Source organism: Eleginops maclovinus, chromosome 1 (assembly GCF_036324505.1).
Source record: "Eleginops maclovinus isolate JMC-PN-2008 ecotype Puerto Natales chromosome 1, JC_Emac_rtc_rv5, whole genome shotgun sequence".
NCBI lineage: Eukaryota > Metazoa > Chordata > Actinopteri > Perciformes > Eleginopidae > Eleginops > Eleginops maclovinus.
Window position 1 is genome coordinate 13,024,340 of NC_086349.1, and position 27,988 is coordinate 13,052,327.

The following is a 27,988-nucleotide window of genomic DNA, read 5'->3' on the forward strand; positions in this document are numbered from 1 at the left end:
CCAACGGAACAGGTGTCGGAGGGTTCCCCAACAGAACAGGAGCAGATGTTGGCGGGACCCCCATCAGAACAAGAGCAGGACAGGCGATGCCGGATTCGACAGGACCGGCCAGGTTGGAGTCGACTGGACAGGCCGGGCCAGAGTTGACAGGACAGGCAGGGCTGGAGTCGGCCTGGCCACACGGCGAGACGCCTCTGGAGGACAGCGAGATACCTTTGGAGGTCGGGCTGGAAGACGACAGGACCATGCTCGAGGTCGGCGTAGGCCGCGGTGGGACCCCTCTGGAGGGCTGCGGGACCACTCCAGAGGACCTGGAGCAGGAAAAGGTGTTGGCGGGACCCCCATCGGAACAGGGTATGGCAGGTCCCCCAACGGGACAGGAGCAGACGTTGGCGGACCCCCCATCGGAACACGATCAGGTGTTGGCGGACCCCCCATCGGAACAGGTGACGGCAGGGCCACTGAGGAGACAGGAGCACCAGTCGGCGGGACCCCAGTTGGTACTGGCATCTGCGGAACCCCCGAAGAGGCAGGAGATGGCTTCTGCGGGTACCCGGGTCGTACTGGCGTCGGTGGGGCCCCCAATAGTACTGGCGTCAGCAGAACATGAGCTTGAGTCGGCGGGGCCCCTGACTGGAAAGGGACATGTATTGGTGGGACCACCAACGGAACAGGTGTCGGAGGGACCCCCAACAGAACAGGAGCAGATGTTGGCGGGACCCCCATCAGAACAAGAGCAGGACAGGCGATGCCGGATTTGACAGGACCGGCCAGGGTGGAGTCGACTGGACAGGCCGGGCCAGAGTTGACAGGACAGGCCGGGCTGGAGTCGGCCTGGCCGCCGACAGGACAGCAGGGGCTGGAGTCGGCTGGGTCACCGACAGGGCAGGCGGGACTGGAGTAGGCCGGGCCGCCGACAGGACAGGCGTGGCTGGGGTAGGCCGGAATGCAGCTGGAAACATGGCGTCTAGGGCCAAGACTTGAGCCGGAAGCATGGCTGCAGGAGGCGTGGCTGCAGGAGGCTTGGCTGCAGGAGGCGTGGCTGCAGGAGGCTTGGCTGCAGCTTGAGCCGGAAGCGTCACTGCTGTGGCACGTGGTTTAAGGATAGGGTGCAGGCTTTCTGGGGAGTGACAAATGTCCTTAAATATTCTGGCAGTGAGCTCTCGAACCATGGCTTCTCTGCCAATTCCCAGCGTGCACGAAGAAGAGCTGCTTCGTGAGTCTTTTTAGACACTGCTTTCCTCCATTCTCCCAAAATACACAAACTTTGGTACGAAAACTCCACAAGAGCGTCGTCAAAACATACTGCTGGGTCCATCTTGGGTTCAGTCGTACTGTCAGGGGCAGGGGCGTAGCCAGGACATTATTTCTGGGGGGGCCAGCTCTGGCCAGTCTTTTATTTGGGGTGGCACTTGATTGTCAAAAACTACTATTTTAAAACTCACGCACTGCATCACTCAGAGCAGCAGTTTTTCTAACAGCTCATCTAGCCATAAACAATGGATTGAACCTTCTTATGGACACTAATGATGTCTTACTGTTACTGATAATCCCATGTTATTGGAATGGGTGCTTAGATAATGTGCGAGTGCGATGTGTCATGATTATGTGAGGGGGTTCAGGACTTTAACATGAGAAGGGGAAGCTTTTAGTGCAAATGACAGAAAGACACGATATGAATTGTCATTTTAGGCGATCATTTATTAAAGTAAACTGTAGCCTTTTAAGTGCAATATTCATTTTATTTGTGATAATAAACATATGTATATATAAAGAGTAAAAAATAAACGTCACACACACACATGTCCCATAAAACATAAAGAAAAACAAATATCAACAATGTGTAAAATGTACATTGAATTGTGTGTGTGTGTGTGTGTGTGTGTGTGTGTGCGTGTGTGTGTGTGTGTGTGTGTGTGTGTGTGTGTGTGTGTGTGTGTGTGTGTGAGAACATGTACATTGAACTGTTTCACTACAAACAGTGTGTGTGTGTGTGTGTGTGTGTGTGTGTGTGTGTGTGTGTGTGTGTGTGTGTGTGTGTGTGTGTGTGTGTGTGTGTGTGTGTGAGTGAGTGAGTGAGTGAGTGAGTGAGTGAGTGAGTGAGTGAGTGAGTGAGTGAGTGAGTGAGTGAGTGAGTGTAGGTAGATCCATGTAAATAATTTGACAATTGTCTTTTTTGTAATTCTTGAGAACATATCTGAGAGTGTCTGTCTGGGAAGCTGACCAGATAAGTCTAAATAGAACAGACATGTACTAACATTGCAATACCCATGTCACATAATACACTTTAGGAAAAACAAAAGAATGTTGGGGCTGTTAATGATGCAGAATTGGCAGGTATAACAGACAGATGCTGGTTACTTAGCTGTTAGTTTACAGCAGCTGTATTCTTCGGTTGTGATGATTTCTAGCAAATCGATCAACAAACTCATCTAAATTTAAAGACGCTGCCCTCCTGTGTTCTATGCTCAACACCCCTAGATCACTCAGCCTATCCTCTCCCATTGTAGTTCTCAGGTGTGTTTTGACAAGCTTCAAGCAGGAAAAACTGCGTTCACAAGCAGCTGTGCTGACAGGTATTGCCAATGCAATTTTACAAAGCCTGGAGAAAACATCAAAGACATCCTGGTATGGTTCAATAAAAGCTGCCAGCTCTACAATTGTAGGTGGTCTCTGCATCCCTTGCTTTATCTTACGATCTAAAACTCTTTTAATTTGGTAGAGCTCATGCTCAAGGTCCACAAGGTCACACCCATACAATTTGGCAAATGCAAAAAGGCTATCTTTGTCACAGAAGCTTCTGCTACTTGGATTTAAAGCTTGTATTCCACGCATTATGTCACAATTCTGATTGGAGAATCTGTTCCTGAGCTCAATGAGCATCCGGTCCAATACCAGATTAAAGATTCCTGTCCTGTAATAATCTTTGCCATCGCCTGTTTCTTGTCTGCCCACAGTAGACAGAACATGGTATCCCTGTAGCTTTGAACTTAGTGTTCTCTTACGTTTTGGAGCAGTGTCTACAGAGACATCACATTGCTTTGCAAGCTCCAAAACAGTGTCCCACAAATCACCAAACACCTGCTGCTCACTCCTGTAAGATTCAAAAGTACTAATAAGTGCCTCCACAAGATCCACTGCTTTGGCCAAATCAAGAGAGGAAGACTGGAGCATGTCTGACAGTAATTTTGCATCTCCCAGAAGTTTCTTAAATATGGCAAGAAACACAATGAACTGGAAATCAATCTGAGGCAAAAGGCCTCTGGCACCTACTGACCTCTCGCCACTGTTCTCATCACCCAGTTCCTCAAGAACTTTCACAACTGCTGGCAACCTATCCCACAAATTACGGCAAGCATAATATCTGGAGGCCCACCGTGTGTCACTCAACATTTGCAACTCTCTGGGTGCACCTGCATACATCTCCTGTTGCACCTGTAACCATTTGGGATGCACTGCCGATCCAGACATGTAGACGTACAGCTGTTTTAATAAGGAAAAGAAGCAATCAGCCTCTGGGATCCCTCTCACAGTGTCCACCAGCACCAGATTAAGGCAATGCGCATTACAGTGAACGTAGAAAGCCAGCTTCGCTACTTCCTTAATTCGGGCCTGCACACCACTGTGCTTGCCACTCATGACTGCAGCCCCGTCATAAGACTGCCCAACAAGGTTAGTCTTATATTCTAGACCATATTTGGACAAGAGGTGAATTATTTTTATTGTCAAGCTCTCCGCATCTAGCTTCTCTGCTACCTCGAATTCCAGAAAACTTTCAAGGATTTCACCATTGTAATAGTATCTCAAAACAAAAGACATTTGTTCCATTTTTTTTTTGTCTTTAGTCTCATCCACAAGTATGCTAAAAGCACCACTTTCCTTGACTTCTTTGATTATTGATGTGCGCACCATCTCTGCTAAGCATGACAAAATCTCATTTTGTATGTCAGGACTTGTATATTTAGCATTCCTGGGACCATCCATCTTTTTCAAAATCTTGTCGTCATGGTTTGCTATGATATTCAACATACCCAAAAAGTTCCCTTTCCTGCTTGAGGCCTCAGATTCACGATACCCTCGCAGAGCAATGTTCTCGGTTGCACAATGAAGAACCACTTCAGCAAGAGTTTTGATGTACCCCCTGTTCTCTTCAACAGTTTTGTTGTACTCTTTATTTAATTGCCCCATTAGAGATCCCTGATTTTTTTCTGCAATTTGGTATTCTTTCCATGCTAGCATGGCATTCTTGTGATGCTCAGATCTACTATGTGCAGCATACCCTCCGTCTGTATAGGTAGCTTTCTTCCAGTTTTTGAAACCGGAACCTGAATTAAACGTAGACTCATGGCCAGGTAAGCTGAAATGCCTGCAGGCAAAGCAAAAGGTGGAGTCTTCACATATTGAGTACTCCAACCAGGGGTGAACTTCATACCACTCACCCTTGAAGCTCCTGCTTCTGTCTCCCTGGAGTGTCTTGGGGAAATTAACTTTAGGTTGAGCTGGAGCTTCACCCCTGGACTTGGAAATGTCTGTAAAACACCAAAGAATCCCATTAATATCAGCTTTTAACATAAATGCTATCCACTTCCAATTACATGTTGTTCTTTAGTTGTTTTTTAAGACTAAACATGCAATCATTAACATTTTACAGATTTAATAAATACATGTTTATTATATGGCCAGCCTTTAAATTATTGTTGTTTGCCATAACCCGACCGAACATGTCCCATTATTCAGCTACTGATAACCACTCACCTGGAGGGCAGACTTTGTAATTAAATTCTCTTCTCCTAGTATCAGTCTCCTCCTCCTGCTCTGTCTCTGTCAACTTGTCTGCTGAATATTCACTGCCACTTGCTTCCCTTTCTGTACTTGTCATGCTTTCGCAACTAGCTCCTTCTGTTTCCCTTTCTCTGTCTGCAACATTCTCTGTCGTGCTAGCTTGCTGGTCTCTGGTGCTGGCAAAAAAAGCGCTGATTTTTCTGTCTCCCCCTGAGGCACTTATCCTTTTCATTGTGTCCTTTTTAAAGAAAAGTTTTACACAACATTAACTTTAGATTGCTTTTATTCCATTTCAAGTGTAAACTAGCGACAGTGCGTTATCTATGACTTAGTGACACCTGGGAATGGACTTAAGCTAACTAGCTAGCGATAGCTCGCTAGCCATAGATCATTTTACAAGTTTGCAAAAATAACAACAGCAGCCTTACTCAACTCACTCTGCCACAAATCCTTAATGTCGAGACATCATTACACATTTAATTGAGTGTGAAGATAACTAAATGATCTTATCATTTCAATGATCCTTTCAAGTATCACCAACTTACTCACCTGTTAGTTACAGTGGTATATCCAGCGCGTTCGTCTCCAGTGCTAGTCTCTCCACTGAAGCGCTGTCAGAATGCAGGCACGTTGGAGGGGGCGTGGCCCAACATGTTGCGAATATGGGGCTTGTAGCAGAAGTGACGAATGACAATATAAAACGACTTGATAAAAAAAAAATACTAATGCATTTATTTCAGCTTTATACCATTTCTGTTCATGAGGGTTTGTTGTATTTTTTTTTTTTTTTTCGTGCCGTGAGGTTGGGGGGGCCGGCAGGGTGGCCATACTCTGACCAATGGTGGCCGTGGCCCCCCCTGGCCACCACGTGGCCACGCCCCTGGTCAGGGGGTTGGGGAAAGAGGACCCAAGTGCAGTAAAACAAACAGGAGGGGTTCAGTCGTACTGTCAGGGGGTTGGGGAAACAGGACCCAAGTGCAGTAAAACAAAAGGGAGGCAGGTATGGGTCCAAACAAAAGGCGAGCTTTATTTAAATAAAAGCTGTACTTTCAACCAAAAATAACCACACCAACACTACCCAGGGGATACAGGGACACTGGGAACAGGAGCAGACAGACGGACGGGCAGGAACACGCAGGTAACATGTACAAGATCAGGTAGCAAATGACGACGACTGAACAAGAGACAAAAGGGGAACCAAGACTAAATATACAAGGCTAATCAGAAGACCACACACAGCTGGAGAGGGGAGGAGAAACACAGGGGCAACATGTGAACACAATGACACAATCAGGGAAAGGAGGGTAACTAAAGACAGGGAGTGAAACTTAACATGACACAAGAGGGGAAAACATATCAAAATAAAAACAGGAAACAGACACAAAACAAAGATCATGACACTTACAAACTCTAAAAAATGGAAGCAGGGTTGACTTTAGTTGGTCTGGCCTTCATCCATAATCAGCCTTTTTAAGCTGCATTGAATTAAGCTGACATATGGCTTGGGTCTTAATAAGTATCAGTTAGCTCTGCTGTGGCAAACTGTTTATTAAGTGTTTCTTACTCTCCGAACTGCAAGTGAACCAACTTTAAAAACAGGATGCAGATAAAGATATATATAGCTGCACATGTGAAAATAAGGCCTGAACCTTTATCTGTTTGTACCACTTGACAGAATTCATGAATAATAATCAAGTCAAAACACAACAGCAGTATATTTTACAACTTGCAAAATGAGCTCATCATTTAAAGAATTACTACTCGTGTTATGAAGCAGCAGTTTACTGGGGGACATTGATGAGCCATCTGTAAAGCCTAATACATTTGGAATATTTTAGTAACTTATATTATTAATATTATGTATTGCTGCGTATTCTACAGCCACACTTGCTCTTGTGTTCATCATTATTGTACAGAGATTTAAACAAATGGCAGCTTTCATATGACATGTAATGCAAAAACCAATGCGCATCATCTTTTTGCATGACTGACAGCAAGATATACAGCATGTAAAGTATCCTGAACGCACCATGAATAGTTGAATCACACAGAAATGTGTATAAAAAGGTGTTTGAAAGTACAAGTATGAAATCTCTATCTTGGCACCCGGATTCATGAATTCAAAAAGCAATGGAAATTACAGTGCATAACTAAATGTCAAAACATTACAGGCACAAAGTATTCAGGTCCTTACAGCTAATGTTTTCAAAACTGTTCTTAATTCCCTTTTTCCCCTTAGGATGCCAGAATTAACACTGAAAATAGATGCAAAGAACTAGCCTCTGCCTTTCATAAGGTGAAAACAGTCCTTCTCTACCAGCAGCTAATAAGTTGTGTATGCTTTTTATTTTGTCACATTTCTACAGAGCCAGGCTATCCGTTTCCCCCGTTTTCAGTTTTTAAGCTCAACTAAGCTGAGCGGAGTTATGAAATGCTAAAATCTGTTAGCTTCAGCTCACATTCAAGAGTCTATCACAAGAGTGGCATACATTTTTTATCCAACTCTCAGCTACAAAGCAAATAGTTTATTACCAACATGTCAAACTATTTCTTTAATGGGTAGTAGCTGTTTGGTCTGCAGGGTCTGATGAGTTACACAGCCTGTTAACCAGGGTTAATATCAAAATAAAGATCCCATTTAAAGTATTTATTTTATATAACAAACTGTAAATGTTACAATGCTTTCTGTCTACTGGCCACATACTGCACTTCATGGCAATAATACACAACAATACAGCAGTAAAAGACAAAAACTTTTCTAAAATATCCCTCATGGCTTTGTACAAATACTCCGGAGCTACCAGGTTAAATAAAATAAAATACAATCAAATAAACAAGACACAATTGCGTATATTGTTGAGTATACTGACATGAGAGGAAATGACACACAGCCATTGAGGGTGGTAACTTGAGGTGAAACTGTCGCTTTGTTATTGAACTCTGTGACTGAACGGTGTGGTCTAAAGTCATCATGAAGTTTGCTCCCTGCTGTGCGATGCAGTTTTTGAGATATATTTTCAGTGTCTGCTTCCTTTCAGGACATATTTGCACGTGCAGGTGGCTTTCAAGTAGCGAATTTAACACATCAAAAAGCGTCTTTATAATTGTTGAGGATATGTCCTTGAGTCAAATGCATTCCCATGGTTTTATTTTCTCTGGATGCTTCCACTTAGTAGTTATTTACCACAAATTGGCCAGTCAGATGTAAACATATGCAGATAGTCTTTGAATGCCATCAATAAAGTGAAATATTTGATTGTGTTTTCTTCCTGTTTATCTCCATAAGTTAAAATCCACAATTTTTGGTCATTCATCAAGTCTCCTTGGTGCATCCTTGTCAGGGTCTGTTATCTTTGGCCAGGGAGTGCATCATCCAGTTGATCTTCGTCTTCCAGCTTTCCCGCAGAGCCTCGTTGAACTTTACTTTGAAATTCTTCAGTGCCTCTTCCTCTGATTTGCCCAAAGCTAGTGAGTCCTTTTGAAAAAAACAAATGAACATTGCAATGTCAACATTATTATCGCCCTTATAACTATCATCAATGATTATTGTCTCATACCTTTAGATACTGGATGTCTTTGAAGGAGGTGAGTTCTGGCAGTCCCGCTGCCTTCATCATAGCGAAGAGGTTGACGAACAGCGTCCCGTTCCGACACAGGATCTTGTATGCCCGTTCGCAGTATTCCCTGAACCTGACAATACGATCACATAATCAGAAATTGCTTTTTAAATGTGCAAACAGAATGCTACATCAGTAAAGAATCGAACAATATTGTACCTCTCGAACTTCTCACTGTTGTTTGTCCTTCCTTGTTGAATCACATGGACAAAGTCATAGGTCAAGATGAATGGTACCCGCTCCCTGTTGATCCCCAGTTTCCGCTTGAAGTTGCCCAGGAAATGACCAAAGTCGATGTGAAACAGCTGAGGAGCAAATGCGTAAATGAGTTCTGAATCACTGACCACAGGAACATTTGTTAAAGACTCACTGACTGCTGAGTGACCTAAAGGATTTCAGTGAAAGGTGACCTTATCTTTAGTTTTCCTCTTACCAGTAGTGAATGTCAAGCTGTAAGTAGCCGAGGGTTGCAGATATTGTCTGTATGCCTTCTCTCAAATATAATGGAAGTACAATAGATGGCGCTAGGCTTGAGTTGCTCAAAGCGACAAAATGATGACACAGAAACTTAAGATAATCCAAAGACTTTGTTGTGAGAAGTTCAATGTAGCAACTTTTTTGTCCGTACCAAACTACACCCCTCAACCAGTAAGCACAAATCTCAGTAAATTACAACAAAAAACACTGATTTTTGGATATCAAGTACTACTGGTTATAGTTAAACTATGTATTTCTGATTTAGGGTGAAACGTCCCTTTGAGCAGAGACATTTACTATGCCAATATTTTTACCAATTGCATTAAGGTTTTTGCTTCATACTACATTATAAATAAATAAAATAAATAAAGCAGAGCACAAGTGAGGACAGGTTACCACACATTTCACACTTTATGTCTAATCGCCCCCTTGTGGTAGATGTTAGTTTTATAATGTGAGGAAAGATATCACAGAGTTGATCCCCACCTGTCCAGTTTCCCTGATCATGATATTGTCGTTGTGACGATCTCCAATGCCCAGGACGTAAGTAGCTACACAGTAGCCAGCGCAGGACAATGTGAACTCTTCTATTGCCTGCTCCAGTTTGTCCCTGGTGAGAAAAAAGATGAAAGAGCAATTGGGATTTGTTCTCACATGCAATAGCTACTACCACACAAAAACCCACATAAATACTCATAAAGCAGGATGTCCTAAGCGTCATATGAAATATTCTCAACAGGAGCAAATTATTGACAACCGTGTCCTGTCACAGCCTAGTCGTGCACGGAGGCTCACTGTATTTCACTGATACTATCCGCTCCAATGCGGCCGTGCAGCTTCTCCAGCTAATTATCTTTCTGTTCTGCCGTGCACTCAGTCGAATTTGTCTTGCCACCATGACGTACAAAGGCTTATTCATTACAGAGAATGGTTCTCACTTTTCGAGGAGCTTTTATAAAAGACAAGACCTTCAGACAGTCTGGCACCAAATAGAAACCTACTCTTACTTAATGTAGCTAAATCTCTAGTCACCTATGCACTTTGTGATGGTCTTTCATGACACAAAAAAAATACTTAAATGAACCCTGTGTGTTCCAACTAAGGCTCTTTATCATACAACACTTACAAGAAGAAAACAAAATCAAGTACCCTTATATTTTGACAAGAATTTAAAGATGAACAATTTTTTTTTAATGAGCATATCATACACCCCTTTTTAATTAGGCTTTTCAAGCTGTATGAAAAAAAAGGTTAAATGGTTTAGAACACTCTGTAATGTTGTTATAAACATATACATAAGTTAACCTACTGAATTAAAAAAATAACAAATGAACTAAAGAATGTAAAAAAACACAAAGCAAATTCAGGCAGTATGCGTATAGATTCCCACTTACAGTATTAGCCTACAGAACAGTACAGTTTACAAAAAAGAAATAAAATGGGATGCTTTTACTACAAACAGAATTACTCTTTTTAGGCTTTTACTAACATTGTCATCCTGCAAGTTGTCCACCATTTTAAGAACTGTAACAGTAATCTGATTACGTGTTTCTTTATGCAACTGTAAGGGAATTCAGTTACGACCCAGAAAGTTATAAAAACAAAAAAAAGCAACAGAAAAAGAAAGATTCAAGAAAATGCCAGCAATACGTTTTTGTTTTCAAGTTACTATTTTACTATTCTTATTAAAATAAGAAAAAATCCTTGAACTACAGATTATTTACACAAATAAAACCTGTTATGGCAGTATGCAAGATAGAATTCCAGAAATATTTAGGAAGGAAAATCTTTAGATCTCCACACCAAAAATGCCACTTCACCGTTGCCGGGGCAACATCTCACATCAACCAATCGTATTCTAGAACTGAGTGATGTCATCGTGCAGCTATGTTTTCGCTTTGAAGTCACCTGAACGTTCCAACAGTTTGCAAAGGGAACTGAAAACAATGATTTATTCACTCCACAATCACTTGGCGAACTGTACACACTGTTCAACACGGCTAGTATTTGCGAGAAAAACACAAGTATTTTCTATCAGAATACTCTTTATAGAATGCATTCTGTAGAAAAAATGGCCTCCAACATGAAGCAAACCAACACCGAAAGCGACTACGCTGAAATGTGCAGGACGCTAGGAGGTATCAATGAGCAGATAAGGGCTCTGAACCACCAAACCTCCATGATGAAGACAAAGTTTAACAGCTTTCAGACTTTGGGGGATAAATATGACAACATACAAGAAGGGCACCAAGATGCAAAGCAAAACTTAGCTGAACTGCAGAGAGAGGTCAGGGTGTTCAGGGATAGGGTCAACAATAACATTGCTGTTGAACTCATGTTTAAAGACACCTTGGCACAAACTGCCCTTATGGAAGCTCAAGGTGAAACCCTAAGGTTAGAATACATTGACCTGCAAAAGAAGGATGCTAGATTCAAGAAGAGGGAAGTTCAACATCAGGCTGTATTAGAAGAGCAAATGCAGCTCCAAAAAGATATTGAGAAGACGCAGGGAGCGATCAAACATTATAATGTTTTGAAGAGAACCCACAAAATCCTAAAAGAGGAAATAGAGGCCACTCTCTTGGAAAATGGCAGCCTGAAAGGAGAACTTGTTCTACTCAAGGCAAGGCAAACTCATTGCAAGATCCTGGACAAACAATGCAATGTAGCAAAGGTGGAGAAAGAGGGGATAACCCTGCAGAATCTAACTTTGCGAATTGACATTCAGAAGCTCAGCAAAGTTCTCGGGAATGAAAATGTCATCCAAGAGATGTTGGACGCAATGAACGCCTCCAAGGAAGAAGAGAGCCGTCAAAATAAGGCCTTAGAAGTAGAGATGTTCGAGCTTGAACAGAGGCTTCTGCTAGTTGAAGATTCGAAAGAATCTTTCAATCTTGCCAAAGCTGAGACAGACGCCATCATCCGGAAAAATGAAGAATTACAGACGAAGATTGAGGACGCCAACGAGCAGATCAGGCTGAGACACCACTTTAAGGGAGAGCTTGAAAAACTGGATGCCGCTGAGAAACCCCTCCAGGCAGAGAAAAGAGTGCTGAGTCAAACTCTTGCTGAAGTCCAGCAAAAACTTCTCGGTGAGGTTGACTGGCAGCAAAAGTACAGCATTCAGAGGGAGCTGAGTGACAACATGCAGATGGAAAACGACAAGGCAGCGGCGGACATCCACTTTTTTCAGGATCAGCTTAAAATCCTGAGTGAGTGTAAAGTTCAATACAAGTCAATGAAGATGGAGAAAAAGAGAGTCTCCAAGCACAATAACACTCTGCGCAAACAGCTGGACGCCGTGCAGAAAAAGTGCAGAAGCGAACAACCTCTGCAGGAGAAAATCAGCACCGTTCAGGCAGACAACACGGCTCTCCAAAGCCAGAATCAAGATCAGCGGAACCAGATCAAAACTCTGACAGACATGCTTAGTTTGTACGATTCGCTTAGAGCCGATAACAGCACCAAGAGAGAGGAGAGTGACCACCTTCTGAAAAACCTCCGTGAGGTCATTAAGGGTGTGGACAGAAGAGCCCGTGAGGCTAGGAGATGAGGCAGCAAGCAACAGCAGCTCCTCACTTAGAGGTATTAGTGGCAGCAGGTTGTCTCCGGGTGCTCCGGATTAGTCCCGCATTTACCAAGTTTCTTAATTTTGCAATTACTAAAATATTCCATAAAAGCCACTAATACCCTAACAACAACTTTCTTAATTTGGCAATAGATAAAACGTAGAACATATACAGCTTTGTAAGTGTCACATTGAAATACATATAGAGATTCTATTTCAGCATGTCTCTTTGGTACGGCTCCGGATGTGTCCCGCATTTACCAAGTTTCTTAATTTGGTAATGTCAAACACATTCCATAAAAGCTACTACTACCTTGACAACAACTTTCTTAATTTGGCAATAAATAAAAAGTCCAACATATATAGCTTTGTAAGTGTCACATCTTAATATATATTGAATTTCTATTGTGGTATGTCTCCTTTCTTATTCTTTTTGTCTTGAAAAGTCTAAAACCCAACAGAACATTGTTTTATCGTGTTTGTGACTTTTTTTGTCTGCATAAATTATTTTCAGAAAATAAGTTGGTATCACATGTGTGAAAGAAACAAAAACAGAAATATATAACATCATAATTCCATTACCATTTTACTGTGCCTTTTTGGAAGGAGTAAACATTTTTTATTAGATCTTTAGATCTCTTTTACGCAAATCCTACGAACGGTTTTATGAATGAGACCCCAGACGTCAACAGTTAACTTAAACGTACAGAGGAATGAGCATGTGATGCCTTTTACACTATCCGAGTATCAAAGTTTAAAAGTAATGTAAACTGATCACTTTCCGTTTCTTGGATTAAGTCAATATATAATGAGATACAAAGAAATAACAGTAAAGATAAATAATCTATCAAAATGAGTCCTCTGTTTAGCAATTTTATTAAAAGGAAAACCTGCCTTTCATTAAGCACAGTGCATAGCACATAATATAGTTCGCGCTCGCAAGCATTAGTGTTTTAAACTTCCATTATTTTCAGATTTTATCATGGGACATAAGAACTTAATTACATGTGTAATGGAGGTTACTTGATTTTTTGGTTGTGCTATGACTGTTATTTTTACCTATATGACATTAAATGAATGAAACTCAACAACAAAAAAAAGTATTTCGGCCTTAGCTCTGGATCGAACTCTGACGTTCTTATCAGCGTTTCATGTTGATAAAATGGACCCAGTGATGAGTTCCGGGAGTTTAATCATGTCATCACTTCTAGAGACATAAAGACAATATCTTCATAGTATAAGATGACATTATAGGACTTCAAACAAAACCATTATGTCAAAGTTGCTCATCATACTCACTCAGGATTCTTAGATTTCAGCCAGTTGAGCAGGGCATCCTTGTTGAAGGCAGCGGTGGCGGCACTGTTGCTGCTGTTACGCTGGATGTTGGCGATCGTGTCGGAGTTCTTCACAACTTCAATTAGCCCCATCTTGTTCCCGGTGGACAAGCAGCCATATGGGATCATCCTGGAGATGTATAGTAAAATTAACACTATTAGGTTGGTCAAGAAGACTTCCTTGTGCAAAAAAATCAACAGCTGCTGCAGAGAGCAGCTCCCACGTTACCGGAGATCCAGGCCTTCTTTCTTCCATAAATTCTCCATGAGTTGGATCATCTGGAGGGTCAACATGTCTTGGCGAAGATCTAGGGGAAAAAGGGAAAAGGGGAAAATATACATCTTGATTTTATTGTCACATAAGATCAAATTTAAACTTCATTCTGACTTTACGCTGGTGTTGTTTGACTTAGTTAGGGAACTTCCCTTTTCAAACCTGCTGGGTATGTTTATGTTTCCGGTGCATGAGGCTACTGTATGTTCAGATTTTCTTGTCTCTCACCATCTCCGCTCTTGAAGATGATGCCAACCATGTCTTCTTGAACCTTGGGGTTATACATCAGCCAGATCGGCTTCATCTTGGAGTCCATAAACCTACATTTGTCTGCACTGCAACAACAAACAAACTCAATTTAAACACATTATCATTGTAACAGCGACAGGCTCCTAGACTGAAGACGTATATGTGTTTTGTAAAGTTTAGACAACTCCTGTTTTACCAAATGCTTTTCAGTTTCTCACTCTGGTTACATTTTTACTGATTGAAATTGGGACATTCTTTCAAGGACAATAAAGCAAAAGCAAGTATTATTTTCTTTAACAATAAGGGGATAAAGATGGTTTGGGAAAGAGTAAAAAAATGTAAACCTAATAATTTCAGCTGTGAGAAAAAACTGTAAGATTGCTTTAAGTACAATTCAAAGTCAACTGGTACTGTGACCACTATGGGTTAATTTAAGTAAAAAAATAAATGTAATATTTTGTAATTCAGTAAACCTAGTCTTGACAAAAGCTGCCCCTGGATATCAAAACATTTGTGTGTGTGCATGTCACGAACCAGATGTCAGCGAGGATGACGCTGGGGTTGAGCGGTGACAGCAGGTCTGACAGAGCCTCCATGTACGACTCCTGTCTGATACACAACTTCAGGTCATCCGCTGTCATCTTCTGGGAGCCTGACTTGACAAAGTCACTCAGGGCCTTCATTTTGCCCAGGGCCTCGATCTGTGGTGGAGAGATAACTGAGATTTAGTACAATCCAAAAAACATACAATTTTTGGACATGAAGTCAGCTTGTTTTAGTATGATGGGATTACCTGTTTGGTTAAAAGCTTGATGTGGTGGTTGTTTCCTCTGCAGTAGGCCTCCAGAATCAGACCAAAACGTAAACTCACAGATGCCACGTGAATCTCTGACCTACAGTAAACACAAGTTCTCTTATCAAACAAAAAGAAGCAGATGCAAGCAATTTTGTGTTTCTCTGAAGGACAGCATCTCACCTGAGATGCCAAAACAGGAAGTGTCCTATCCTCCAGTTGGACAAAGCCCTTTCCAGCAGGAAAGTGGTGAGGTCACAGTCTAAGTAGGACTCGTACTTCAGGACCTGGACCAGCTGGATTAGGTACTGAAGCAGTTCATCATCACTGTGGGAACGACGTTTAGAGTCAAAATGTGTGATGCTACATAGATATGAGCAAAACCATGAACATAACTAGAGAAGTGCAGCATTTAGTGTATTGCAGATTTCTGCATGGTGTATCCTTCTCAAACCTTCCAAACAAAGAAATGTTGAATTAACTCTCCCGGCTCTCTTACAGTCAAATTTCCAGCGAATATAAATACAATAAAAAACAGGATTTATATACCTTGTGTTGTTCCTAAATTTAGTGGATCATAACATATTGGGTATTGCATCTTTGCTGCAGATGCTCAGGTTAGAAATGAGGCCAAACTTGTCTACGGACATCAGCTTTTGAACCAATACAAAGGCCAAAATATGGCCTGCATCCCAGACGGCATGCGGGATAAATACATGTATGTGTACCTGAGCTTCCTGAGGCATCTGATGGTGAAAGACCGCACAGCTGGGTCGGGAAAACTGTAGTCCAAAAGCTCTAGGGCATTGATGGCAGGGAGGTCCCGCCAGTTACTCAGTAAGCTCACCATCTGAGGAGAATAAAATTGACAATCTTTACCATGACAACAATTAACACTCATGTATCAAACAACAGTTTAAATATTTCTGGGCTAATGGTTGGACAAAAAAAGCACAACTGAAGGTAATCGCCTGATTTTGACTCTAGCAACAGCTTGAGGTTCATATTTTTGGTTTAGAAAAAAAGTTGTCAGTTGTATTTAGAGCTAATTAGCAAATGGCGAAAATAATGAACACTATACAGTATCTGCAATTTAGGCATCGTCTATGTGAGCATGTTAGCATTTAGCTTATAGCACTAGTCAGGCTGTACACTCTCAGTCCTGTTCTCTGTTCTATGTGCATCTTCTGCTGTAGTGGCCTTGATGCACATAGGGCTTTTGGTTGGATAGACCAGCCTGACAGTGATTTTCCAGAACTAGACCTGTAGAAAGTCACTAAATACATCATAGTAAGGATTACATAAAAAAATCTCAATTTATACCTGAACTACGTCCTCACGCCGGTTCCACTTGGTGATGAGGAGCAGCTTGGACAGACTTTCAGGATAACGGTCACGGACTTCTGTGCGGAGCTTCCACAAGAGCTCCTTCTCATCCTCAAAGAACTCTGTGTAGTTTTTGTTGTCCATTATTTCTTTTAGTTTCAAGAGCTGGAGAGAGCAAAATGCCACAAAGACATTACAAATATGTGGTTAGCAAAAAACAGCCTTTGAGTGAGAATTGTAAAATGTTAGGTGTAGAAAGTCATACCTCTTCCTTTGTTGAATAGGCGGCTTCACCATTCTTTTCCATGTCCCCAACCTGACAGCAGATGCGAATGTTTTTGACTCACTGTGATACATACAGATAAGACATTTTCGTATGTACACATATGAATCCTTATGAGAAAAAGTACCTTGTCCAGTGGAGGGTAATACAGAGGATGAGGCCGGATGTTTGGGAAGCGGATAAGAAGCCCAGCAGCACTGTCCACATTTGGGTTCCTCTCCACTGTTCCCATCGGGTTCAACAGGTCGGTTTTGTCATCTGTGACAGAAATCTCATTTATTAAAGTTACCATTTGGTAGATGAGTTAATCTTTTAAAATAAATCATTTCTCCCAACTAGTGACTTCATTTTCATATTCATATCACTTCCATTTCTCAAAAATCCACAGTGAGGTTTGCTCACAGCAAAGAAACATAAAATCATTTTAGTGAAATCAAATAGATCCATAATTTAGGTTTATGATACCAACTGATTTCCACATCCTTAAAAGGCTATTTTGTGCAAAGATGCTAGGTGTTAATGTGTGGGGTTTTGATCGCGCCACGTCATTTTCACTGTAGTGCTGCCAGCCGCTGCGGAGGACACTGCCAAAATGTGAGTTGTTTTAAAAGAGTAGGAAATGCAGAAAAAGGGAAGGCCTGCGAGTACCAGGAACAGACGGCCATGTGGACAAGAGGAACTCCCCAGTCTTCAGCTGATCCTTGTAGTCGAACACCATGGTGTTCACCCAGGCTATCGGACAATCCTGAAGAGAGGGACAGGGAGGACATGGTTTGTTTATTGGCTCCGAAGACCATCTGCAGGCAGTAAAATCATGCAAAAAGCAGAAGCGAGATAAAGAGAGGGTACGCTTATTTTAATTTGAAATGTCAATAAAAATCGAGGATCAGTTTACGAATGCAGATTTTTTTGTTGTATGAATTTATTATTATCTGTGGTACATAGAATAGTTATTTCATTTGCCTTTATATTTACACTAAAATCCATCTTCTTTTATGAAGTCGATAAGTAATTGTAGGCAAACATTTTTCCATCTTAAAATAATATATATTTATGATTCTTTAAAGGTTAACTACTTTCTAAAATGAATTGAGTTATTTTTTAACTTGTTCAAAAACTCCTTTTGTTAGATGTTATTTCGTACTTAAATCGAAAAGCATTAAGATAACATAAATATTTAATGACAAAACATTCTTAAAGGGTGTTCATGGCAGCTTTTGCTTCATGATTCACCAAGCCAAGGACTCTGACCCTTCTGGTTAAAAATACATTTGCATAGCAGTAATATTAGATTTAATGGAAATAGGATGTAGGCAGTGACTACCATAAATATAACATGACCATAATATGTGTTTAAAATAAAACCATCTCATTAAGACTGAGTGCAGCAGGCACTATGCACACTAACCTATAGTAAGAACAGCTAAAATAGCTCCACTTCTGTCTGTCTGCAGGACTTCTCTTACCGTCAAACGAAGAGAGAAGTGGCTCAGAAAGCAGAAGTGGCCTTGATGCACATAAACACACCTGGGCACTATGTTTGGGCGGACCTCAGAAACATGTTTCTCACACTGTTCAAAACACGAGAGGCTGGGACCACAGATGCAGAAAAACAAGGGGATTGTGTTGTTGTTCACTGTCAGTGTACAGTGAACAGTGTGTGAAGTTTCAGAATAGTGCTACTGCTGTCGTAGTTTGGTGCATTCGAAAGGATTGAAATTAAATAAGTAAATGACAAGAGGATGGTAAAACCTTAAAACAGTGTGCCTCTATTGGCATATTATCTGTGTTACTAGTAGTGGCACTGGTTAAATTTGACTAGAACTATAATAGTTAAACTAAATAGGCCAGTCATTATTAGTGTCAACACTACAATGTGTTTAGTGTTGTTGTTCAATTGTCTGTTCTTTTAACGTGTTATTCGGTCATGTATTTAATTAATATTTGTAAAATGTGATTTTTAGATTATTTGACCTATCAATGGACATCAAGGGCTGGCTTTTAGCTATTAGCTTTAGCTATTTACACATGTACAGTAGATCAGAAAATGCTTCTGCGATGTTTATCTGTACCCAATATTAATAGGAAAACATGTTTTTATGTAATAGGAAAGGGACTGGTAGTAATTTTGTATTATTTATTTAATCTGCCAATTGTTCTCTATGAAATGACAAAATATTGTAGAAAGCCAGAGATGACAGTTGAATAGCATCTTTTTTCCTAGCAACAGGCTAAAATTCAAAAATATCGAATTCATAGAGCAATTTAAAAGTGAGAGCAGCAAATGTTTGGTATTAGATGGAATTTGGTTGGACAATTACTTTATGATCAAATTATTGCACCGTTTTTTTAGACCTTTACTACTAAAGTTCAAGCCTTAACCGCGAGCAGAGGAGCTGTTACCACGCGAGGCTACTGACAGGATGATTTTAGAATTCCTTGAAAATGTTAGTCAATTCCTTCCTTCCTTGCAGTGATGTACAGATAAAAGAGCTGAAGCGGATGAAATGTTAACCGCAGCCTTGCCACTGAACACACTTGCACAACCAGACGCAGAAGCACAGCACACCCACGCAGCACAGTACTGACTACATGCACTACACAGCAGAGAGGAAGCAGATCTGTTTGTGCTTGCTAACAACTTCACACCCACGACCACCAGCCCAAAGCACAAGCCTGCTCCATCACAGGTTCTACACTAACGTCTGAAAACATAATGAGTTTAAGACAAACTCACCGCTTTCTTATGCTTCTTTTTAGTGCCGCGGGGTTTCTTGGCCTTCTCAATGACAGCATAGAGTGCAAAGCACAGGCGGCTCATGCGAGGCAGGTCAGCCACGTTTATGTCAAACTCCAGCTTTTGATCCCACAGCGGCTCAGAGCACACCGACACCTCCGTGGTTGTCACCACCTTACAGAGGAATTCGCTGCCATTGAAGAGGCCAGCCTGCACCACAAGCTAGAGGGGAAACACAGACACGTACAGCATGCATGAGATGAACATATGAAATAGAGTTTGGATGCTGAAGAATGTATGCAAGTGAGATTGTTTATGGAAGATTTACAGACTTCACGAGATGATTCAGAGTTTCCTGTGTCACGCTATGAGTCAAAGGGTCTACACATTCATAAAGTAAGCAGGTCGCAACGCCATTCAATCCTATGCAGAGTCTGTCCAAATTGATAAACAACCACCTGAATCAAAATTCAATATTGTGCGGCCATTAAGCTTGTGCCTTTTGCCAAATCTAAATAGTCTAAATCTATATTACCAAATATATGAGTAGCTATTCTCCCCCAGGGCGTGTTTTCTAACCTCTGCCTGCCAAATGCAGACATGACTGATAATTATGTGACAGGCAAATTAGCCATGAGTCATGATGTGCTCTAAGGCAACAGCCCGGAAGTGCACTTACACTTAATAACCCATCTAAACCGTAACATAGTTAGTTATGAAAATCACTCACAGAGACACGCATTAACAGAGTTCCCTTCTCACTCTTCTCCTTTTTTGTCAGGGCTAAAAATGGAAAATGTGAATATGGGGTATTATTGGACATATACAGGGAAATAACCTTAATTAACATTTTGAGAAACACTGACACTTATGTCATGGCCAATCTGCAGTAGTAACAAAATGTGTGCAACGCTTTCAAAAAAAGAAGAGCATTGAAAGCGAGAGAGGGGTAACAGGTCTCTTTTTCTTAGAATCTAGGCCTCAGAATGAGATGTAAAAACCAGATAGGCCCTCCCCACTTCCTGTTTTGAAGTTTCAACCAACCGCCACGTTGAATTATGGGAAACATGTGGTCTGGATCATGTGACCGTCTTTCATTTACATGTCAACTTGCTGTTCCTACAACTGAAATTGAGATATTGGTAAACAAGTGAATGCCACATTTCATTGAGCAACAAACCCATGCAAAACCACACCAACCTTCATTCCTTCGTCTGCATTGACTCGGCTGCCCTGCAGCAGGTGAATGTAGAAAGGCTCATTGATGGACCACAGAGAGGAGGTATTCTGCTGTAGGAAGGAGTCACAGGAGAGGGATGTTTCATTTGTATCCCCCATTCTGATCATTAAGTCATACAGTATAGAGCTTTCACAGAAGTTTAAAGCCACAAAACTCTTTCTACAATTTCCTGTTTTGCAACACCACAACAAACAACAATGAGAAAGGGGAACACCGTAGAAATAACAGCTCTTAAAGTACTAAGTTTGAAAATAACAAATTTGATCGATCACTTCAGCTCAACTCAACCTCAATCTTTTTCTAACAGGGGGCAAGAGAAGAGGCAATTCCTGGACACTTTTGTTCACTCTCATTTAAAAGTATTGGTCCTTATTACGATTATCTGGTAACGCAAGTAAAAGCTTGAAAACACACAATTCACTCTACAAGTGGAGTTTCAAAGTAGTCAATATGTGCTCTATGTCAAACTACAGTAAGGTGGAGTGAAGTGTAAATTATCAACATTGTGTTGCACAGCACGTTTCAAGTAGGTCAAAGTCCAGTCCTGTAGAGGACTACAACTGTCAACTGTGACGGGCGGGGAGAGAGACCGAGAAAAGTTGTAGCTCTGTTAATGAAATACTCTAAACTCTTACCTTCTTCAGGGGCAGTGGAGGAGGTCTGGACAGGGAGCGATTTCTGTATATCTGGCTGCACAGGCCCTGCTCATTCTGATATTTTCGGATGGTGGAGTGGTGTACCATGGTGACAAGAGGGTTCTGGCCATTTCTTATACAGAAGAAGATGTACTGTAAAAGAGACAGAGAGAAGAAGAGATTGTTTACCATCATCAGTCAGCTCACCCACAGATATTTCCCAGTGTTCCGATAGCACTGGTTAACTCCTTCAGGCTGTTCATTTGCGGTAGGTTAATGCAACTGAAATCTCATTATGTGTGGATGGATGCAGATCCTTTCTGTGGGGCTGTGAGACAGATATGAGTCACCCCTGCAGGTTGATGGAGTTTTGAAGTTAATAGCGGAGTCCTGTGCCACCAAAACCTTGACTCACCTCACTCCTGTTCTGACAATCATTTCTGCTATTATGGACCACCTGCACAGGGCAGAACTCAGGCGAAATGCAGACAAACAACGCAGAAAATACAATCACCTACAACCACTGAGAAATAGTCCTAAAATTGCTCTCAATCATTCTCCACATATGTATTAAAATCAAGCACAATTATCCTTAAAAACAACATTATGCAGACATAGGCAGCCTCAGGGATTTGGAACAAATGTGCAGTAAGATCTTTCAGTGTTTTTTTTAAATAATTGTGAAAAACTACATCTGGTCAAATGTTGCCTGGAGGCATCTGGAATCATTATGTGATGATACTAGAATTTGGCTCTTTACTTAATTTTTGCTTTTTCACACTAAAGGGTGTTCGGCATAATCACAAAACCACATCAGAAAAAAACACAACAACATAACTTAGGAGGAAAATCCGCTATAGTCTGTCTGAGAATATGAGCTTTATTTCCACAAAAAGCAGCTCTGCTCAAAGACGCTGTTGCTGCGGTTACTCACTTTGAACTGGCACAATGGATGTTTCCCGTAGATGAACTCCCACCTCCCGTTGACCTGCAAGGTAAAGTCCTCCGGCTCTTGTCGCACTGAGCGAAAGACCGTAGCCTTCTTTTTCAGGGCGTTCCTCATCAGAGCCCCCGGGAGGTCCTGAGGGTCCTGCTGCAGCATGAAGCTTTCCTGTAAGAGACACATTGATTCAAATAAAGGTGCCAGCTTTACAGAAAATCAAGCCTACATGTTGGTGTTTGAGGTGTGAGAGCGGGCTTTCCAAATGTGCTCACATTTACTTAAAATCCAAACTAATACGACTCACACAACAGCAGATCTACTCACATCTGAAGCCTCAAACATGACATTGATGAAAATCTTCTTGGTGTTTTTTGACTTTACGCTCCCACACTCTGGAGGGGAGACGCACGGCTCCAGTTCACATGGGAAGCTGTACTTCATCCACTGCTGCCATGGCAAATTCTGGCGCTCCTGAGCCTTCTCTTCGCAAAATGCACGCATTTTTGTCCGAAACTCATTCACCTCGTGGTTCTTCTGGGCTTCAAACTCATGTAGACCTGGAAAAATCATAAAGACCGTGCAAGAAAGAACACTCAGTGAGAGGAACACTTTGAAAGATGTATTTGTTAAAGGTTAACTTGAATATAAGACAGCAATGTTTTAGTGATTGATACTCTAAGAGGCATAAAACTATTTTTTTTTATGACTGACTGAACTGAAGCTAAGTAAACAAGGCAACACAGAATATAGTAAAATAAATGTTTAAAGTTAGAAATGGAATAGAATACAGTTTTCGAACTCTAACTGCTCCAAATAAATGCAGTTATTGTGTTGTCCCTCAGCCAATGGGATCATTTCTGCATCCAGAGCAGCTTTAACTCAGTCTCGTCCCAGACCTCTGAATCACTGTCACATCTTCAATTCATTCATTTTAAAAGTGCTGCTGTTGCTATGGCTGTTTCCCTGAATGGAAAAACAACCAAGCCAATCACAGTTTTATGTGCAGGGATAAAAATTGGGATCGTCACCTTCCTCTGCTGGAGCCTTAAAAATGGTAGCTGAAAAATTGCAGCTAAAGGAAAAGTGGATGAAAACACAGCTGATGTACCGGTTCTGGTAAGATATTCTTAAAACTACATCAATGTGTAGAACCATCACACAAACACTACAAAAGCTTCCTCGTTTCCCAAAACAAGAGAGCTGTCACTCCTGTTTGTTACAGTCGGACTGAATAAAGAAGTAAAAGCGCAGTTCAGTCTTAAATAGCCATTTAGTTTCACTTCATTATCATATTAAATAAAATGATCAATACCAATCTGTTTGCATCCCTGACAGTGATTCAGAGGACTGGAACCAGGCTACAAAACCCTTGTTTTCTTTTTGATAATGGGAACCACTAATATCTTTACAAAGCTACACAACTCTGTTAGAGAACGACCTTCTGACCTTTTCCGATCAACCAGCTGATCTGTGTGTTGGTGAGTTTCTCCACCCGGTCGCCCTCCCTCGCCACCAGCCTCAGGACACACATGAAGGGCCTTATGTCGCTTATGCGTCTCCATTCTTCCTCCAGTTCCTCTCTCTCTGCCGTCTGGTTGATGCAGGTGAAGACGTATGCGTCGGGATCACCCAATGCACTGAAGAGGGCCTCGCTTCTGGCATTTTTCCAAACCATCTGAAACAAGAGACAGCAGCGACACATGAGGTTGAGAGCAGAGCGCTGATGAGCTGAAGTGTACAGCGTGTTCTCTGTGAAGTGTATGCTAGAGGGGTCTTGTAAAACAAATTGTTAAGAAAAAATTATCCAGAACAAATTGACAGGTATCATTAAAAAAAATTAAACTGTAAATTAAAACAATGGTAAAGAGTAACCAAGGCTATTTGCACTATGATATTTAAAAAACACATTTTCTAAAGAAATTGATTCAGGGTGTTTCCGAACATTTTCTTACATTCCTTTTGAATCCCCCCAGTTGGGTAGACATTTAATCTTTAATCATCTTAACAGCCTCCAAGAGTATCATTACTTCACACAGCTTAATCAAACAGCCTGAAGTGGCAGAACTGTTGGCATAGAAACTGGCACATTTAGCAGCAGATCTGCTGGAGCCGGCCATGCACACCAAGGAGGAAATTTGCAGCTCCCTCTCTAATAGTTGCATCAAACTTCAAGATGAATCAAAAGCACCAGCAAGCATTGTTCAAATTGTATCATGTTTTAATTAGTTTAATGTCTAAAGGGAATATTAAGTCGACCAATTTGCCTAAAAGCATATTGAGTAAATAACAACAGCATTTCACAACTGTGGTCACCAGAGCTGCAGCGCTGTACTGCAACCAATCAATTGCAATCTATCAAAACATAGTGCTATCCTCTAACAGATAAAATGTTACAATTACATTATTAAAATATTCTCTGAAGGTTTTTCTGATTTCTAAGAGAAGATACTGAAAATAACATGTGGATGTGAGGGGACATACTTTTTTGAGGGTTTTGATGGTGTCGTTTCGAGACACAGAGAATTTGAGAAAGATCCCAGTCGGCAGCAGGAAGTCCATCACAACCTCCTGGTCTCCCTCCTTCTCCCATTCCTCCTGCATCCCATACTTCCCTGGGGGCATGGTGCCGGCCTCTCATTTACCGTCAGCTACTCTGCTGCTCACCGGAACAGAAACCAGCCGTCCAAACAGAGGAAACAGCCATGGTTAATATGTCCACTATTAACATCAATGTTACTGCCCAGTGTGTGTTCCTTAAACCATCGATAATCGCTCTTTACAAGGCAATTTAATGGACTCACGAAACGCAAGCACATGAATTCATAAATTCATTAATTACAGTGATAAACAGTGGCTTGTATTAAAATGTTCACCTGATCCCTTCCTCCACAATGCAGATTTAAGCACATATACAGGTATATACAAGTAAAACAAGATTTAAAACGATAATCAAAGCATGATTGATTAGAAAATGGTGTGTTTTAGAGTGCTGCTTTCAATTTATAACCACAGTGTAATGCCTTCAGTTAACATAACTCATTGTTAAAGCTCAACCTTAACAGACTGGACGAAAAGAAAATGGTGCTCAGGCGAATAAGGTCGAATAAGGTGAAGACTCCCTACAGAGAAACTTTAATCCACTGGTTCAAGAAAACTACAAAAAGCACCGATTTGAAATGTGATGTCCTACTTAACAGTTTGGGTATTGTATGGTCATCTTGTTGATGTTGGGGGGGGCATCAAGGAAATTGTATGCGCTTCTAATGTTCAAGGACAGGAATGATTACATCTGATGTACAACAGGTGCAGTTATGCAAGCATCTACACATTTTTTTGTTGTTGAGTTGTTCCGGTACAACGTTTAAAAAAAAAATTGTATTCAGTTGACTGTGCAGACTGAAACTATTGTATTACTCATTTTCATTTTCGATAGGTTTCAATAAAGTAATTCTACACTATTGATTTTAGTAAGAGGAAACTTGCCCTGTGTGAACTCGCTGCATTGTCAGTATCTTACTGGCTGATGTACGCATGTATATAAAGATGTATTTGAATGAACTAACCTACACTGTGCATTTTACCACATTTTAAATGAGAAACACCTTTGAAATCAGCGATGTGGAAATTAAACAGATCATGCACAAAACAGTCCAATTTAAAACGTGAGATCTCGCTGTCTAAGTAAAACTTGTGAAACCACAGCGAGGCTTGGCAACCTGTTAGCAGACACTTGCCTGTCAGCTCCACACGCCGGTCATCTCTCCATGCTTTTAATCCAGCGAAGATGGACGCTGTCTCTTCACGATGACATGTCTCTCTCACGGTTGTAGCCTGTCGATGTATCTGTGAAGTTGAAGTGAGGTGAGGCGTTGGAAATCCAGATCAAACAGACCCACACGGCTCCTGAGAAGCGGCGAAGTGTTTCCCTGCGTCGGTCAAGTGCGCCGTCATTCATGCAGTGATGTAGGAGCACCGCCCGCTGCGGCTCCCTGCGGGCCAAGGGACCGTCCACCAGCACTTCAGGCGCCAAGTGAAAGTACGTCTCTCTTTTTAATTCCCGCCCCCCGTCCCTAGTTATTATTTTTTTAAAGAAAGAAAATAAGTCAATTAATCGATAAGTCAATTGATAAAAAACAAAACAAATTGTCAGCTACTTTTATAATTGTCATAAGCAAAAATGTCAAATATTTGCCAGTTCCAGTTTCTCATGTGAGAATGAGCTGCTGCAACATGCTATGCTATGAGATATTTTGTAATACTTTAATTTTACTCAAAGGTAACAAAGCAAGCAAACGACTCATAGTCATTGTTATTTTTTATGATAGTTTGAATTATTGTTTGGGTTTTAGAACCCAAAACTACGACAATGACACACTCTAAAACACTTTAAAAGTACCTTGTACTAATACAAAGGTATTATGGGCAGAAAGTAGTTTAAGCATTACAAAAAGGATTCAACGCCAACAAATGTACTGCTGTAATTGGTTTTATTTATGGAATCTATTTTGAAGATGTATCACAAACAGTTGTAAAACAATGAGATGTTTAATATCTAATATATGTGTGTACAAGTATCAAATAGTTATCAAATGAACGTAAAGGAGTAAAAAGTTAATATTTATTGCTGAAATTAGTTGGAATAATGCAAAGTGGCGTCAAATAGAAACACTCCTTTTACTTGATTAAAAGTGTAAGAGCAAAACTTGAGTAAATGCACTTCAGTTAATTCCTCCTCTGGATTTGGAATGTTGGTCAGATAAAACAAACTATTTAAATAAGTCACCTCTGTCTTTGGGTATAAAGAAAAAGACTTTGAATGTATTCAATAGACAGAATGATTAATCAAGAAAAAAAATGAAGATCAAGTCAAACATTAAGTTTATTGTCAACAACTTAGGAAGGCTTCTTTAATTTGTCAATTATCCCTTTGCTAGCTTCACTTGTTCAACGTGCGACCCAAAATATACCAATCAAATTTATTGTAAGTCAAACTGAGGTTAAGTATTTCCAGGTACTGTGGTGTCACTTTTAAAATCCAGCACTCTGACATTTTTATGTTGATCAATTGAGGTTAAATTGTGCAAACTCTTGTCAATGTGCATTTAAGAATAGCCGGCCCATTTTTAAACAGCGATAGAACATTTTAGAAAAGAAACAATTTAACATTATGCTTTTTTGATTGAGAATTGTTACAAAAAAATATGAAAAATGTAACATTGTTCTTAGTATCAAGCCAGTAGAAATTTAAAAAAGTGGTCAGAAATTCCCTAATGTTCATAGTTAACCCAATAAACCTTGTTTTTTTTCCTCCGCCATCATTAATCATACCATTTTTAAGAAATGTTATGTCCGCAAACAGACATTGGGAAATCTTCCCCCCCTTTCATATTTCCATGTAAAACAAGGTAACACAAAGTCAGTTTTGAAGGAAACTGTAAGCAATGACACCACTTATATGGAAGTGGAACATAAACCACAGTAGTACTACCTTGAAAAGGGGAAATGCAGGGGCCAACATCAACAGCATGACATTACCATTTTTTTATCTCAGTCATTTGAGTCACAAATACTTCTTTAACTTGATACGTTTGCCTTACTGTGTCAGGGTAGGACTCATCACGGTCAATGTAAACATGGGTCATATTTGTCAGATTGGTCTGCAGGTGTTAATCCTTCACATCTTGTAGAGCTGGTGAAAACAGGAAATGATTGTAGAGAAGAGAAACT

The 27,988-nt window shown here is 40.9% G+C and overlaps 1 protein-coding gene across 2 annotated transcripts; it reads right to left on the bottom strand.

Moving 5' to 3' along the window:
* Positions 1-5,783: 5,783 nt before the first annotated feature.
* Positions 5,784-26,294, bottom strand: pik3cd (phosphatidylinositol-4,5-bisphosphate 3-kinase, catalytic subunit delta). 2 transcript variants are annotated; one of them, XM_063881811.1, is made up of 23 exons: positions 25,996-26,294; positions 24,743-24,917; positions 23,708-23,936; positions 22,586-22,818; positions 22,253-22,429; positions 21,319-21,471; positions 20,644-20,730; positions 19,444-19,665; positions 17,355-17,451; positions 16,834-16,964; positions 16,689-16,739; positions 16,421-16,588; positions 15,826-15,947; positions 15,281-15,424; positions 15,098-15,197; positions 14,839-15,005; positions 14,284-14,390; positions 14,011-14,089; positions 13,744-13,911; positions 9,363-9,486; positions 8,559-8,704; positions 8,340-8,472; positions 5,784-8,257 (listed from the first exon to the last, which is right to left on the bottom strand). In XM_063881811.1, exons 2-23 carry the CDS (start codon positions 24,881-24,883, stop codon positions 8,120-8,122), a joined length of 3,117 nt encoding a protein of 1,038 aa, XP_063737881.1. In that variant the 5' UTR covers positions 24,884-24,917; positions 25,996-26,294; the 3' UTR covers positions 5,784-8,119. The 2 variants fall into 2 exon arrangements, with proteins under 2 accessions (XP_063737881.1, XP_063737873.1); XM_063881803.1 differs by having other exon boundaries at positions 20,644-20,733.
* Between the last annotated feature and the right edge of the window lie 1,694 nt (positions 26,295-27,988).

What these genes read in the sequence shown, in the direction of transcription:
- pik3cd (XM_063881803.1), bottom strand. Translation starts at nt 24,883, where the DNA reads ATGCCCCCAGGGAAGTATGGGATGCAGGAGGAATGGGAGAAGGAGGGA. An exon ending in CTCCACTGCCCCTGAAGAAG is followed by an intron (nt 20,734 to 21,318) that starts GTAAGAGTTTAG and finishes TCCTTCCTACAG; the next exon opens with CAGAATACCTCCTCTCTGTG. An exon ending in AGATGCCTCAGGAAGCTCAG is followed by an intron (nt 15,425 to 15,825) that starts GTACACATACAT and finishes TCGTTCCCACAG; the next exon opens with TGATGATGAACTGCTTCAGT.